Genomic DNA, 16,861 nt, shown 5'->3' on the forward strand with positions numbered 1-16,861 from the left:
GTACGCTGGGCCTTTCTAATAATCCCCTTTGCTCTTTATCCACATATGTACTGGGAATGTCCATTAGTTTCTGCCGTTTGGTGAGCTGTGGCACAATTTCGTTCCTCTGACATAAAATCCCAAGTTTTCCATCTCTTTGATCTTTCTGCTCTTTCTCTTTGCTCCTTTTGGGCCCAAAGGCTACAAAATCAGGCATATCTTTAAGTCGGAAATCTTCTAATTCTCTATCTTTCTACTTCTGGAAATCCTCTTTCTATAACCTTATCTTTGCCAACCAAATTCTTTCAACCTAATGGTAAATCAAATACTTGAGGACACCAGTGAAGATCAAGAAGGGATTGCATTTAGGACTAAAGCCATGAAGCCCATCATTACGCAAAGATTGTAGGAATCTGGAGCAAACTACCGAGACATGGAGATGAAGAAGAGACCTTGAGAACCTTTAAGAAGAATTGGGATGAGATATTGGGAGAGCTTAGCTATTAGCTAAACAAACGGGCTTGATGGACTGAATAGTCTCCACTCGTTTGTCAAATTTCGTACGTATGATCTTATACTTCTACTAGAATTACTGGTGCAACAGGCTGAAATGTTTCCAACGCATCTGCGTAAAACAAAGCACACACGTCGTCAAAAAAGAGACACAGAGTCAGTCAACTTCTGTAATATAATTTATGTACATGTATGGCTTTATACACCAACTGCAAAGATTGTTCTTATTCACTGAAGATACATCATCAGCAGGCATTTCCTTAGTTAGAAGGTTTTTCACGTGTTGCTTAAGCAGTTAAGGCGTGCGTTTACCTGCGTCCCCCCTCCCCACCCCAACCCGGACCCCTCCAATATTACAGTACGTAATATTTACATGCCATGTAAAGCCATACGCGCTGGTCTGTGGAACATCCACCAAAGGAAGGGCTGGCCTCATTCACGGTTTATTTTCAATTCTTCCAAAAAATTTCCCACCCCATAAAACTTATTTTTTATTTCAAAATCATTTTTGTTTATTATTTTTTATTTCACTGATTGTAAAAAAAAAAGTTTAATAAAACAATTTATATAAGTTAAGAAATGTAACAGTTTTAAAACAATATAGAAGAAATAAACTTTTAATCAGTGAAGTAGACTGATTCAATAAAAGCAAATGTTTTAGGAAGTGCAATTATTTTTTTTGTCAAGTCAATCTTTATAAAATAATAAAAAAAAGAAATATTGGTCCGATATAATTTTTTTTCCCTCCTGTTAGGGATGCCCAGCTGACATTTCAGCCTTAATATTAAAACTTTATTCTTTAATATTATTTTAAAGATCCCAGCTAAATAGAAGAATAATAGTCAGTTAACCCAAAAAAGCATTGAAATCATTGTATCTAATAACTAAATATACTTCATTTTTTTCATATATCTATCTGAAACAATACATCTGATACATAAAATATCTCAACAGCTCTATAATACAATATACTTTTCAGAAGTACAAATTAAAAAAAATACAAGACTGCATAGATAAGATCATTTGCGCATTTCACAAAGCAATCATTTACAATTCTGATGACAACAAAATATGAAACATTCAGTTTTTTTATTTTATCTTTTTTTTAAAGGTGTATAAATAAAGGACTCATAATGTTTACATTGAATGCTGAAATGTTCCATTAATGCCAAAGTAACTTTGGATCCTTTAAAAGATATAAATGTTATTTTCTCACAAAGTACGTTCATTTTTTTTCCCGAATATAAAAATATAAATCAGTAGATTCAACTATCAAACTGTTTTGTGTATAGAAAGACATTCAGTCCCAAGAATTCGGCCCCCCAAAGCAGAGACCCTGAATATGCTACCTTATTGCTTTTGTGAGTGTTTGAACTGACCTTAGCAAGCACTGGATATCAGTGACCTTTGAGCTCCTTTTCGAGAAAGAAGGATCAATTTGTTTAACTATTTCACTAATAGGCTTGATATTTAACAAAAATATAATGGATCTCATCAATTGATCTCGGCATGTTCAATAAGAATGTGTACAGTGGCGTGCACAAGTATCCAATCCCCCTGAAAGTCGCCATAATTTTCGGCATGATAAAAGATTTGTATGCGTATTTATCTGTTCAGTACTTCTAACGTGAACTCTTGTGTTGTGACAATACCTTTCTAAAGTCCAAATAAACCATCTTCTGTAGATATTTAACTATAGAAAACAAACTCCAAAGTTAGTGTTTGCACAAGTATTTAAACCCCTATGCTTTCAAAGCCCCAGGTTTACACAAACGACACAAAGGTGACAGTCATGTGACAGTCATAATTAAACATAATGAGGTGCTACTTGTGAGTTCTTTATATCTCTCTGGGTATAAAAAGCCCCCTTTGTGAGGGCCACAGCCTAAGTTGGACAATCACTGCCAAAATGAAGACAAATGAATGAAGACACATTCTGCTAATGTGAGAAACAAGGCAGGAAATGGCTACCGAAAAATATCAAAATGTTTCAATGTCCCACTGCGCACTGTGGGGTCCCTCATCAGACAGTGGAAGGTTCATCACAGCACTCAGACTCTTCCTAGAACAGGCTGTCCCATCAAACTAAACATCGGAGCGAGACATCGACTGGTGAGAGAGGCGACTAAAAACCCAACCGTCACTCTCAGAAGTCTGCAGTGCTCTTTGGCTGAAACTCTAGTGAAGGTGCAGGAGTCCACAATTTCAGGATGTCTCCGCAAAACAGGGTAGTAAGAGAGAAGCTATTCCTTAAGGAGGTCCACACGTATGGCATTTACTACAAAGCATGAGAAATACCCAAATAAGATGTGGGAGAAGGTTTAATGGTCAGATGAGACCAAAACAGAACTTTCTGGCCAGACTTAAAAGATGTTTGTTTGTGTGGTGTAAAACTACCACTGCCCAGGCCTCAAGAAACACCAGACCTACAGTGAAATAACGGTGGTGGCAGCATCAGGCTATGGGGAAGCTTTACATGGGCTGGAACTGGGAATCTCGTCAGAGTTGAAGGGACAATGGATGGACACAATGCTGCAGGAAAACTTGCTCCAGTCCACTATGAACCTATGGCTCGGCAGAAGATTTACCTTTCAACATGACAATATGACCCTAAGCGACAGGCCAAAGCGACACTGGAATGACTCAAAAACAGAAAGGTGATTGTTTTGGAACGGCCAACTCAAAGCCCTGATCGTAACCCTGTTGAGAATCTGCGGCACTATTTGAAAACTGCTTTCCAGAGACACCAGCCCACCAGCCTAGAGGGTCTCTAGAATTTCTGCCAAGAAGAATGCGGAAGAATCAGCACTGAATAAGGTGCAAAACTGGCATACTTACATACCTCAAAAGAATGAAGGCTGTTATTGGAACAGAAGGGCTCTCGACAAAGAATGAAAGTGTAGGCCTTGAATGCTGCACCTAATTTCATTGTATTTGTTACAATGACAAAAAAGAAATTCTGATTCTGATTCTGAAACATTAACATTGGAGTTTGTCTTCTTCAGGTAAAACTCTACACAAAATGGTTTGTTTGGACTTTGGAAATGTATTGTTACAACACAAGAGTTCACGTTAAAAATACTGAACGGATAAATATGTGTGCATATGTTTAGTCATGCAGAAAATGATGGTGACTTTCAAGGGGGTTGAATACTTTTGCACACCACTGTATATAGGAATACAAAAGTGGAATCGAAACACACGATATATGGATTTGTTTTATATACAGTATATTGAAAATATAAACATTATGAGTTCTTCAACGACAAGAAACATTACAGGAAAACAGAAGCAGCTATGGCAGGATATCTAACACTTCATGGTACTACGTGGGGCATACAAAAGGCGATATTGTATATAAAACGGCAGATATAGGTCAGTATTCCAAATCTTTCTAATCGCATTATGCAGCAGCAGTTCTGTTGTTACAGATTCCTGGAGGATACCAAACATTTGCTGAAATAAGCAGCTCTGTGACCGTAATGAGCCACCACCACACCTGTCACTAACCGACTCCAGAAGCAGACGCTTCCCCCGATTACAGCAGACTTTTCCGACCTGCCTGACATTATTATAGTCGTTTCCTTTGTATAAGGAAAAACAAAAAAAAAAGCAAAAGCTACAGAAAAGTATAAATCTAAGATAAATGGCGCATACATGCATTAAGTGGATATAACACATATTAAATAAGAAATTCTGAAATGCTAAAAAGCCAGTCTGTACATGATCTGCTTTCGAATTTAATGTTAGAAAAATAAAAGTATGTAACTGGGTAAAAGATTTGTCTTTTGTTTACTCCAACAAAGCAAAGCTTTAACAGCCTCACACTGAGTAAGCACTGGCAAAAAAAAAAAAAAAAACAAAATGCTTCATAAATCCAGTTAAACGGAAAAAAAAAAGAAAAACACACACACTACAAATCTGCTGCTCCGATACTGGACATTATTGTAAACTTGCTGTATATACACGAAATGGTGAAACAGACTTGGCATGTAAGAATTAGAAGAAAACACGCTGGACTTGAAAATGGGATTCAAAAAAACAAAAAAAATCACAAAATCCCTGCATTAGAAAACAAAGGCCCTGCTGGTCATTTGTAAGGCTGTCATATTTAGCATTGGTTTATACCAAGAAAGATTATTCTTCATTATTCCTTGTAACACAAGGTAGGAAATATAACTGTTATCAGTATATAAATAGATTAAGACTTTCCTAAATTGTAAATAATAATAATAATAATACCTCTAATGTTGATTACAAACGGAAGAGGACAGGGTCACAAGAAACAAGGGGAGACACATCTGTTCAGCAGTGAATGGCTCCAGTTTCATCAATATTACTGTACTGTCAGCACATACCTTAAAAGCAGAATTCTAACATTATTAGGCACATTGAGTGTATGTGTGTGTATGTGTAGCTCCTTAAAAAAAAAGTCTAAAAAACAAACCAACTTCAGGTAAATAAACTCCACTATGACATTATGTAGTGAGTTTGGCACTTGATTCTATAAAATTTCCAATGGCAGAAGCCTTATCAGAAGCGGCACATAACCTGCACGCACTGGGCAAACATCCTGTACAGGAAAAAGCTTTCTGCTGCCAAGTCTGATAAAAGGAGAAAGAAGTAAAAGAATATACACACATTATATATTACATATATATTTGTGTGTGTGCGTGTAGGGGGTGGGCTGTCTGTGTGTCTCGGGAGAAATGCAAAAGATGATGGATTTGTTTTCCACTGGTGTAGGTCCAGATTCAGGTGGATAGCCTATGGAAACAAAAACAGAAAGAGACAAGTCAGCAAAAGGCAACGTGAGGGATGTGATTAAAAAAAAAGAGGACACACCCACTGCCCTTTCCAGAACCAATGGGAGTCCACATACGACAACAAGCAGCAGGCCTGACTGAACGATTTCACTCGCTCATTTTCGTTTGAAGAAATCCATCCACCCACACTGCATTCAGACCCCTTCCCTTTACTTTACATTTTGTTAGATTGCTGCCTTGTGATACATTTATTTAAAATCATATTTTTCCTCATCAGGCACCACCAGAGGTTTGCCTGGACAGCTCCGGAGCTTTGGTCTGGCGGAAGTGCTGCCGGAAAATGATCGGGAAGAAACTGTAGCTCTTCCAGGTGAAGTATAAAAGAAGCCACTTCACTCCATTCGAGGAGCCGGAGTTGGGAGGCAGAGGACAAAGCCTGCGAGAGAGGAGTGGAGGCGGCAGTGAAGAAAGAGAGAAGGAAAGAAAGGACTGAGCATTGTGGGTTGGTGCATTGTGTGGTGCTGTAAAAGACAGAAGACTTCTGGGTGTCCTATATTTGTTTGCAGCAGGCTGAACCTCCACACCCCGTAATGACAAAAGTGAAAAACGAGACCCTTTGCTCTGATACTTGAAATTTGGCTAATGTGCACCCCTTTCTAGTGATGATTCCTGAGGCGTTTCTACTCCTTGTTTGGAGTCCACCAGTGATCAATTCATGATTATGAAAGATACACACCTGTCCCACAGTTGACAACTGCAACAGAGTCCTGCTCTGCTTGGCTGTGATCCATTGAGGTGGTTGTTGCTTTGCATTATACATCAGTCATGTTACATGATACTCCTGGCTAGACTGTGGTTAAGATTAGGGTTGTGGGATTCACATTTATTAAACCAAGTGGCAAAAACGTGCAGTCCAATAGGCTGCCCAGCGGAGCTATTAAATCGGGGAGCTGTGGGGGTCTGCAGCTGAACCCTTCTCGACAAATGTGGCATACATAGCAAGGATCATGGCAATTGTAGAGTTATTAAAAGTGAAGGGGTCTGAATCCACTCCCGTCCAGGGTCGAGAGGTACAGGGAGCTCTGCTGCTTGAATTGTCCCATCTTTTACATGTTGTCATATTCAAATCTTAGTTTTTAATGTGATACAGTTACATACTACAGGAAAATTAAACACATGGTGCTACATCATTAAACCTTCTAATTTATAGAAGATGGAGTATTTAAAACAGATACGTTTTTATCCTTGCAGCGAGTCTCACACTCAACTGGCATTCCTTTGATTCCTGGCTAAAATGACTATAAAATTACAGTAATGAGGTTTCAGGAACTGGCACCATAACTGAGCAAATGGTATGGAGTACACCAGATAAGCCAAGATCTGTTTTCTATTAAACATAATGAAGTCATGTACAATATTTTAATACATTTTTGTATACCATGGCGCCGGAGCGTGGCGACGAGTTACATTTTGGTTGGACATGTAAGAATTTCACTGTAGTCGGTAAACTTGACAATACTATGCCTTTTTATTGCCATTAATACGACTTATTTTTATTTTTAATACCATTAATATGACCTATTTTTACTTATTTTTATTGCCATTAATATGACCTATTTTAATTTATTTTTATTTATTGCTATTAATACAACCTATTTTTATTTATTTTTATTGCAATTGCTTTATTGCTTTTTCATCTTCTTTTGGCTGCTCCTGTTAGGGGTCGCCACAGCACATCATCTTCTTCCGTATCTTTCTTTCCTCTACATCTTGCTCTGTCACACACATCACCTGCATGTCCTCTCTCTCCATATCCATAAACTTCCTCTCAGGCCTTCCTCTTTTTCTCTTGCCTGGCAGCTCAATCCTTAACATCCTCCTCCCAGTATACTCAGCATCTCTCCTCTGCACATGTCCAAACCAACACAATCTCGCCTCTCTGACTTTGTCTCCCAAATGTCCGGCCTGAGCTGACCCTCTAATGTCCTCATTTCTAATCCTGTTCATCCTCATCAGACTTAATGCAAATCTTAGCATCTTTAACTCTGTTACCTTCAGCTCTGTCTCCTACTTTCTGGTCAGTGCCACCATCTCCAACCCATATAACATAGCTGGTCTCACTACCGTCCTGTAGACCTTCCCTTTCACTCTTGCTGATACCTGTTTGTCACAAATTACTCCTGACACTCTTCTCCACCCATTCCACCCTGCCTGCACTCTCTTTTTCACCTCTCTTCCACAATCCCCATTACTCTGTACTGTTGATACCAAGTATTTAAACTCCTCCACCTTTGCCAACTCTACTCCCTGCATCCTCACCATTCCACTGACCTCCCTGTCATTTACACACATGTATTCTGTGTTCTTCCTACTGACCTTCATTCCTTTCCTCTCTAGAGCATATCTCCACCTCTCCAGGGTCTCCTCAACCTGCTCCCTACTATCACTACAGATCACAATGTCATCAGCAAACATCATAGTCCACGGGGACTCCTGTCTAATCTCGTCTGTCAAACTGTCCGTCACCATTGCAAATAAGAAATGGCTCAGAGCCGATCCCTGATGTAATCCCACCTCCAACTTAAATGCATCCTACTGCAGACCTCACCACTGTTACACTACCCTCATACATATTTTATTTATCTTTATTGCCATTAATACAACCTATTTTTATTTATTGTTATTGCCATTAATATGACCTATTGCCTTTTTATTGTAATTGCTTTGTTAAGTAGTTTTTCTCTGATGTGTAGTTGCACCCTAGACCCTATTGTCATGGCACCAAACTCTTTTAATTGCACTGTACTTTATGCAAACACACAGCACCTTCTCAAACCCTAACTCAGGGGTGTAGGGACCAGAGTTTATTGCAGCAGGACAGGGATGGTCTCTGGTGGGACACAACCCTGGATTGGGCACCAGTGAATCGCAGGGCGGATATGTGCACACACACACACAGTCACTCACACAAGAGTCTTAAATCAAACAGACCTGCATGTCTTTGGGGATGAGAGAGTAAAACCTGAACACCCAGTGAAAAAACCATGGAGACATGTGGAAGGTCAGATAATGCATTACATTATTACAGAGGAAGTTTGACAACATAGAGGCTTGAACAGATGACATTTAAAGTCAGTCAGTCAATCATCAACCAACCTGCTATATCCTAACACAGGGTCACAGGGGTCTGCTGGAGCCAATCCCAGCCAGCACAGGGTGCAAGGCAGGAAAAAAAACCCAGGCAGGGTGCCAGCCCACCACAGGGCACACACACATACCAAACACACACTAAGGCCAATTTAGGATCGCCAATGCACCTAACCTGCATGTCTTTGGACTGTGGGAGGAAACCCACGCCGATATGGGGAGAACATGCAAACTGCACACAGACAGGACACGGGAAGTGAACTCAGGTCTCCTTACTGCGAGGCAGCAGTGTGCCACCCGACATTTAATGTAAGTAAATAATTACAAATCGCATGGAGGAAGTGTTTTGAGATTTGAGTACACAATGGATACTCTGGAACTTGAAAGACATCTTATGAGTAGGGCCTGGGAGGCACTGTGGATTGGTCGCTATCTACATCAAGACAGTATACAGAAGAGATCAAAGAGACTAACAGGATGTTACATTCAGGGATGGCGCCACCATTAAGGCGAATAAGGTATTCACCTAGAGCGCATATCATAAGGGTGTGGAAAACCCAGCCGCACGGGTTAGCTACCGAACAGAAGGATGGCGCACTAGGGCACAAAATATGCTAACACCGGCACTGGTTACATATCATGATGCTTAAAGTACAAATGATAGGAGGTGCTTAACTTAAATTATGTATTAATGAGGCCTCACTTTGAGTAATGCACACAGTTTGGTTCCCCATATTACAGAGGAGAGTGGCTAGGCTGCTTCTGAGACTGAGGGGTGTGAGATATGAGGAGAGGCTGGAGGAGCGGAACCTTTTCAGTTTAAGCAATCGGAGACTAAGAGGGGGCATGATCAAAGAGTTTTTAAAACTTTGAAAAAAAAATTGTCCAGCACTTTCCAGCTATTACTTTAAAACAACATTTTGCAACAAGAACACAGAGACATGGGTAGAAACTCATTAAGGGTAGATTTAGCACAATATGTTAAAAAGTTTTTTGCCAAATCTCGGCTTAATGTCTTGGTGAATAGGATGGACGAACATCTTGGGCTGAATGGCCTGTCCTCATCGCAATTGTTCTAATGTTCTAAAAACATGCGAACTCCACGCAGACAACAGGCCAGCATGAGATTCACAGACAGGATGTTAGATCCATGAGGAAGCAGCGCTAATCACTGTACTCAATGTACAGTGACAATAAAATGACCTGAATTGAGCCCTGGGGGATGTAGAAATTGAATCTGTGCACAAAAATAGGGAAACTATCATGCAGATGGTACAGAACGCAGCTTGAATGGTCCTGGTTCATTTAAGTCTTTCATAGAAGGGTAACCTGCAATGGACTGGCGCCCCTGTCCAAGGTTTGCTCCTGCCCTGCGCCCTGTGCTAGCTGGGATTGGCTCTGGCACCCCTGCCACGGGTTTGAAAATAACAGTAATGATAATCAGCGTAAAGAAATATCTGCTTTTGTCTTTACTTAATAAAAAGAATGATATGACTAATTTCGCCAAGACGAGAGCTATACAGGAATAAACTGAACTAAACTGAACAGGGATTTGAGCTAAAGAACTATTGTGTGATGTTTATTCGTGTGCCTATTGCCCCATCTTTCCATAACCTTATACTAGAATAACCAAACCCAGATGGAAAGATGGATATCATTTAGGAAATAATTGAAAAATATGGATAATAAAAAGGACACGAGATTGCTTTCACAGTTAATGATATTCATTTGCTGATTTTGCAGACTGGCCTATTTCATAACAGGGTTGTATGAGGTTAATAATGTAATTATACATAATTACTTCTCCATCAAGGCTGAATCATTTCTTACGTCCACAAAAAGAAAAAGTAAAAAAAAAAAAAAATAAATAAAATAAAATGATATACTATTCATAAAAGTATAGTCTATCTATCCTAATAATGAGGTTCAGAATCTGAAAGACTAAAAATTACATGTCATTCCGTTTTTCGTAATTAAAATAATAAGGGTAATAATAATGCGCATTATGCCAATTTTCACTGCGCTCTTTTAAGGTCACATGGTACGTTTCGACCCCCAGTTCGCCATGCTCACCCTGCAGAAGTAATTTTGTTCAAAGTTTTTCTTTTCTTTTCTTTTTTTGTTGTGCCAGTGACTGAGCTGAAATCTAATCCCAAGCTGGTGGGGCAAAGCGGCAGCGGTGATAACTAACCACTGCGCCTCCATACCGTTCAAAAGTTGGTACTAGGCAAAATGTTCACACTGTAAAATATGTAAAGAATAAATGTTTTCAGCAACACAATAAAGAAACAATTTGAATGGGCTGAAACCTTACCTGACCACGCTTATCCTGATACCCAGCTGTGAGTTGTTGTCTTTACACCGTGTGAAAAGCCCTGGTTTGGTACCATGGGGTCAAAGTTAAAATCTAAAGAGTCTCCGTCCATCAAGGTATCATGCAGGACGGATTCCATATCACATTCAAACCGCTCAATTGACATGTCGTCCAAGTCACTGGGCAGTTTTTCCTGATGGACTGAGAGCAGGCCCACCCTGCCGTAACCGTTGCTGCCACTGATGTACTGATGCATGCTCATATGTGGGGCCTGGCTGTGAGGCACTTGCATGAGAGTCTTTACTGTCGCTAGGCGGTTCAGTCCTGCACTGTGCGCCATTACAGTCATTGGATGATTTAAGGCACGGCCGTTAATTGTTGGTGATGGCTGGCTGTGAACTGGGTGTGAGTGTGTGTTGGCGGATGTCATCATCTTGGCATGACCTTGCTGCCCTCCTGTATAGGATGACATCAGAGAGTTGGGTGCCATCATCACACTAGGGCCAGAAACAACTCTGTTGGTGGACTGGGATACCACAGTGTCTACTGAGGGCATCATATCATTATGAGGGTCTCCATCAGATGTCAGAAGCTCCTTAAGAAGCCCTGATGGACAGCCATATTGGCTCAGGGTGGGTGGGTAAGCAGGTTTGTTATCTTGCAGTGTCTGCATAGGCATCGGAGAAAGAGAATTCATACCGGGTTGGCTATACAAACATTTTCTATAGTCTTGAGATTGCGACCCCAGACTGGCAGTATTGGGAGATGTGTAGGAGGGATAGCCGGGACTTGGCTGCATCATGGTGGCAGGTGAGGACTGAGTGGAGGAGGCCGTCACTTGCGAGGACTTAGGAGAAAGAAGATTTAAATTGTCCAGCAAGTCCTCCATTACGTTCTCTGTGTTGTGGTGGCTGGAGCTGGCCATTTCTGAAAGACTGGGCAGTGTGGAGGCCAGTTTGCTGGAAGCAGGTGAGTACACAAGCGTGTGCACTTCAGCTTCTGCAAGATCATCAGTCTCGGTCATGAATGGTGAAAGACGCCCGCTGATCGTGCTGGCATTGGAGCTTGTGCGGGGTCTGAAAGTGTTCCACACCTCAAAGTCATCATTACTGTGGGAGTTGGGGCTGCCAGGCCACTTTGTGTACTGCGATCCGGGACTGTCTGCACCACCATCTTGTCCTCCTTGATGAGCGCCCTTTTTTTTTGCTGCTCTTCCACGGCATTTGGCAAATTTGCTGTTGTTATCCATGGAGGCGGCTCTTCTTCGTGGAGACTTTCCACTTTTTCCTCCCTCTGGGTTCAACATCCACCATGAGCTCTTCCCGGTGCCTTCGTTCTGGACCCGTACAAACCGGCTATGCAATGAGAGGTTGTGCCGGATGGAATTCTGCAAGGGGAGAAATACAAAGAAATAAATTAATAAAGAAAATTCAAACTAACAAGCAACTTTGGACATGAATCTAACCAGCTGGAGAAAACATCAATAATTGATTCTTACAAATTCAGCATAACAGTATGTACAGGAGCTACTAAATAACTGGGAAAAAAATATCGGGAGTGCACTCCCCTCGACTTTCTCGTATACTGAGATACAGGAAAAGGTCGTCAGAACCACTCTGAGTTGAGCAATATTTCTCAAATATTATATCTCTTTGTTTCTCATAATAACTAATTGATAATATCAATACACAATCATTTATCTCTAGAATTAAACTTTATATTAAAATGATATTTTTGCACTTAATGAGGTCGAAAACAGTGGAGGAATTTTTTCTTGATAACATATGCATTACCTCAATTATGTGCAAGTAAAAATAGTTATAGTCACCTAAAAACATAGAAAAAGTGTTAGTATTACATAATGCTAGGCGGCTCTGCCAACCCCCAGGCGGGCACTACGCACTAGCCACTTCATAGCTCTGTCGCTCGCGTATGGGGAAGCGGATGTACAATTTAAACAGATTGTTATTTTCATGGGAATTGTTACATATGCATAATAGACCAAACTATTTTACAGTACAGTAATCCCTCGCTATATCGCTCTTCGACTTTCGCGGCTTCACTCCATCGCGGATTTTAAATGTAAGCATATCTAAATATATATCACGGATTTTTCGCTGGTTCGCGGATTTCTGCGGACAATGGATCTTTTCATTTATGGTACATGCTTCCTCAGTTTGTTTGCCCAGTTGATTTTATACAAGGGACGCTATTGGCGGATGGCTTAGAAACTACCCAATCAGAGCACGTATTACATATTAACTAAAACTCATCAATGATAAAAGATATGCTTCATACGCGGTGCTTGATTGTTTGCTTTTCTCTGTCTCTCTGACTCTCTCTGACATTCTCTGTGCCTGACGGAGGGGGTGTGAGCAGAGGGGCTGTTTGCACAGAGGCTGTATGCCTAGAGGATGCGGACTCTCCTCTACAAAATGGCGCTTTATCGCGGTGCTTCGGCATACTTAAAAGCACGTATTGATTTTTTGATTGCTTTTCTCTCGTGCTCTCTCTCTCTCTCTGTCATTCTCTGCTCCAGACGCCGCTCCGTTGAAGAGAAGATATGTTTGCATTCTTTTAATTGTGAGAAAGACCTGTCATCTCTGTCATGTCATGGAGCACAGTTTAAACTTTTGACTAAAGGGTGTTATTTCATGTCTAGAGGGCTTTAATAATGTTAACAGTGTGGGAGAGTTTATAAGGGCTTAAAATATATAAAAATAACCATACAAACATATGGTTTCTACTTCGCAGATTTTCATCTATCGCGGGGGTTCTGGAACGCAACCCCCGCGATCGAGGAGGGATTACTGTACAGCGAGTAATGAACCATAGTGAAAAATAGTAAAACGTAATAAATTGAAAGAAAATTATGTTTCATGTTGCGTTAGAGATATTCATTGAGTTATATATTTTTGTTCTATTTGTCTTTGAAATTAACATCCAAATCCTTTTACTGTAAAACTTCAGTAAAAACAATATTCGGAATTAACTTTTCGGCAATATCACGTTGAATTTTGATTCCGTGTTTGGAGCTACATCGTGACAAGGCAACGTATAACTGCCCGTGAGTGAATATCGTTTCATTCCCTTTAATAAATAAACCGACTTTTTTGAATGTTTGTCCCTGTCATTTGTTAATTGTCTAGCAAAAGCTATTCTAATGGGATACTGTGAACGTTTTAATATGAATGGCATATCAAGATCGCCTTTGGCGTCTAACATTCTGTGGAAGATGTACTACATTACCTTTCTTGTCGCCTGTTAAAATTTCAGAATTGTTTGACCAGTTTTGAATACAAATTATCTTGTTCTATTGCATAGCTCATCCCTCATACATAAATTACGCAATAACATTGCGATACATCCTCCTTTCAAGAGTCATTCGGCCGGTGGAAGACTGGATATTGTAAGTTGATGTTTTCATCTTCTGCAACATCACCACCAACTATCAGGATGGACTATTGATATGCATTTAACCAATTTGCCAATTTGATCGTAAAAATTTCTAAGAGCTGAGAGGCAAGGAACTGTATCTAACAAAAGCATTCACACGAATGAGAGGTGAGAGGACCGCGGGTGTGGGCCATAAAATTCTCTTGGCAATAGTCTTGCCTTGTCTCAAGGTTTTCTTTTATAATAGAGAGATTTGTTGCAATAAATTGCTCTACGCAAAACTGCATTTAGCTACATATAATTATGATAATGATGGCAGAAATAAAAAAAAATTAATTAAATGTATTACCAGGAACACGACGGACGGGGATGCAGCAGCTTATTGTTCCCACTACATCTTTATATTTACACAGCATGTTCAATATTTACACGTCATTGTTAAACTGATGATGTATACATTAAAATAAAATTAATAATAGTTTTTGCAAGAATATGCTTCATATTGAATACAATTATTAATATTGTGCATACATTAATATTTCCATGATATAAAAAATTTGTATGGTTGTTTAAATAAAATACTACTTCAGGTTGAGTAATTTTCCTCACATTTCCTATCTGTTTGCATTTTATCATTATATTTATACAAAATTTGAATCATCTATCTGTAATTATAACCACAGTTTACTTGAAAATTCACAAAAGTATTCATTTAAAGTAGCACTTCCGGTGGGGAAAATTAAAATGAAAGTAAGAAACAAGGCTGGATGAGAAGGAAGCCATTGTTGATGATGAGTGGAGACAGTTGGTTGGGTTTGTGAGCCTCGAAAGTGGAGCGCGTGATCGGTGCTCATATGGGGGTGGATGAGAGGGAGCTGCCTGCTGAGCATACCTGGAGCAGGAGTGACCCGTTGCTCAACACGGGGCACTGCAGACGCCGAACGGACTGGTGGCAGGGGCCCAAGCTTGTGAAGTGTTGAATGTGCCTCCCCTTGCTGTGGAGACCCTTTTTGATGTCAGTTTTGAGAGAGAACCACTGAGGCCCGCGATTGTTTTAAAGAATGGACAGATTCTTCCTGGGATTTTATCTTTGTTTTATTGGATTCCTTTTTTCTGTGACCACAAATGGAAAGAAATTGCAGATATCACAGGGGAAAAAAGCAAAGCATTATACAAAAAAACATTGAAAACACCGACCCTCAACTCATCTCCTTTTTTTCTCCTGTATAGGCAGTATGGACAGACACAACTCTTCTAACATCAGTAGGGTCTCATCGGGCACAGGCATCTTCTGCCAAACAATTCACTTCCTCTGCTGTGAAATTGCACTGCCACCTACTGACCTGAAGAATATCACCACACTGATGGAGCAGACCACTACAAAACAGGGGCAAGGCTTGGCACGCCCCCTCAGACAACGAAAGCAGGGACCTGAGCCTGTGAAGTGTTGGATGTAACCAGAGCTTTGGGGTAATCAGAGGAGATGTCAGGCACTGGGGCTCATGATTGTTTTAAAGAATGGACAAATTCTGACTGGCATTTCAACCTCTGGAATTATTATTGTTGTTTAAACCTTCACGTGATCACCTATTTATATGGATCATCTATTTACTCCTAATGGAAAGAGCATGTGACTTTGTTTGGTGGGTTAATCAAAGCACCTTTTGCACACCAACCCTTGCATGTAACGTGTCCTCATTGCACGGCTCATCCCGGTCATGACTATGCAATCGGCTCCGGGTTCAAGGAGTAAGCCAGCCTGTACCATCACACTTGCAACTCATCAAACGTAATGTCATCATAACATCAATAAAACCGACAAGAAATGTCTTGAGTTCTAAGCGTGGAGGGTGGAGTCGCATTGTGGCTTTCCAGTGGCAGGTGTAACTGTGGTTTCTTCTACACTAAAATACAGCACTGCCTAGCATACAGTTAAAATGATCAACACAGCCATCACTATGGTAAAAATGAGCCCTGGGCTGTTTACTAACAAAGCGTCTGACTATTACTACAACTACTTCCTGTGTAGATGCAAACAGGAAAGAACCTGGAAAATGATACAAGACGCATACAGGATACTACAGCGGAGGGAACAAATCTGTAAATCAGTCCAATTGTGGTCAGAACTTGAAACCATGCCATTCGACACACAGTCTGCAGGGAGGTTTTCAAAAGCAACTTTATATTGCAGGATATTCAGTTCTTTTGTTGTTGTTCTTTTTTTTTAAACCCAAATACTTAGCCAACTTAATTTGTAACTTTATACTGTACTGTAGTTTGAAATGTGACCACTGCATTCTTTAGAGTGTATGTGTGTGTGTGTGTGTGTGTGTGTGTTCACACTGCAATGGGATGGCGCCCTCTCCAGAGATTATTCCTGCCGTATGTATGATGCATGCTGGGATTGGCTCCAGCTTCCCCACAACCCTGTTCAGGGTAAGCAGGTTTGGAAGATGGATGGACGTCTGCCTTCTCAACAATCATAAGAGTGGCAGAAGTGATAAATGACACCTACAATGTAACAGGCTTCAGGATGAGACAATGAGGATTACAAGTGCTGTTAACTTTCATGAGCAGTTACCTGTAAATTAATGTTTTGCTTCCTAAAAAGCTAAAAATAATAATAACGTGAAAAGAGAAAGAGAGAAAGAAAGAGAGAGAGAGAGAGAGAGAGAGAGAGAGAGAGAGAGAGAGAGAGAAGTATTACACTGGTGCAGCACCCAGCCCGGTGCCCTCAGAAGTTCAG

The 16,861-nt window shown here is 40.4% G+C and overlaps 1 protein-coding gene across 1 annotated transcript in view; it reads right to left on the bottom strand.

Annotated features, from left to right (window-relative positions):
- Positions 1 to 656: 656 nt before the first annotated feature.
- The window catches only part of foxo1a (forkhead box O1 a), a 233,383-nt gene continuing 217,178 nt past the window's right edge, over positions 657 to 16,861 (bottom strand). The window contains exons 2-3 of the mRNA XM_039745834.1: positions 10,720 to 12,106; positions 657 to 5,259 (exon numbers count right to left, since the gene is read on the bottom strand). Of these exons, the coding sequence (XP_039601768.1) occupies positions 10,730 to 12,106 (1,377 nt within the window). The 3' untranslated portion in view covers positions 657 to 5,259; positions 10,720 to 10,729. The remainder of the gene's footprint in view (positions 5,260 to 10,719; positions 12,107 to 16,861) is intronic.

This window comes from Polypterus senegalus, chromosome 2 (assembly GCF_016835505.1).
Source record: "Polypterus senegalus isolate Bchr_013 chromosome 2, ASM1683550v1, whole genome shotgun sequence".
Classification (NCBI taxonomy): domain Eukaryota; kingdom Metazoa; phylum Chordata; class Cladistia; order Polypteriformes; family Polypteridae; genus Polypterus; species Polypterus senegalus.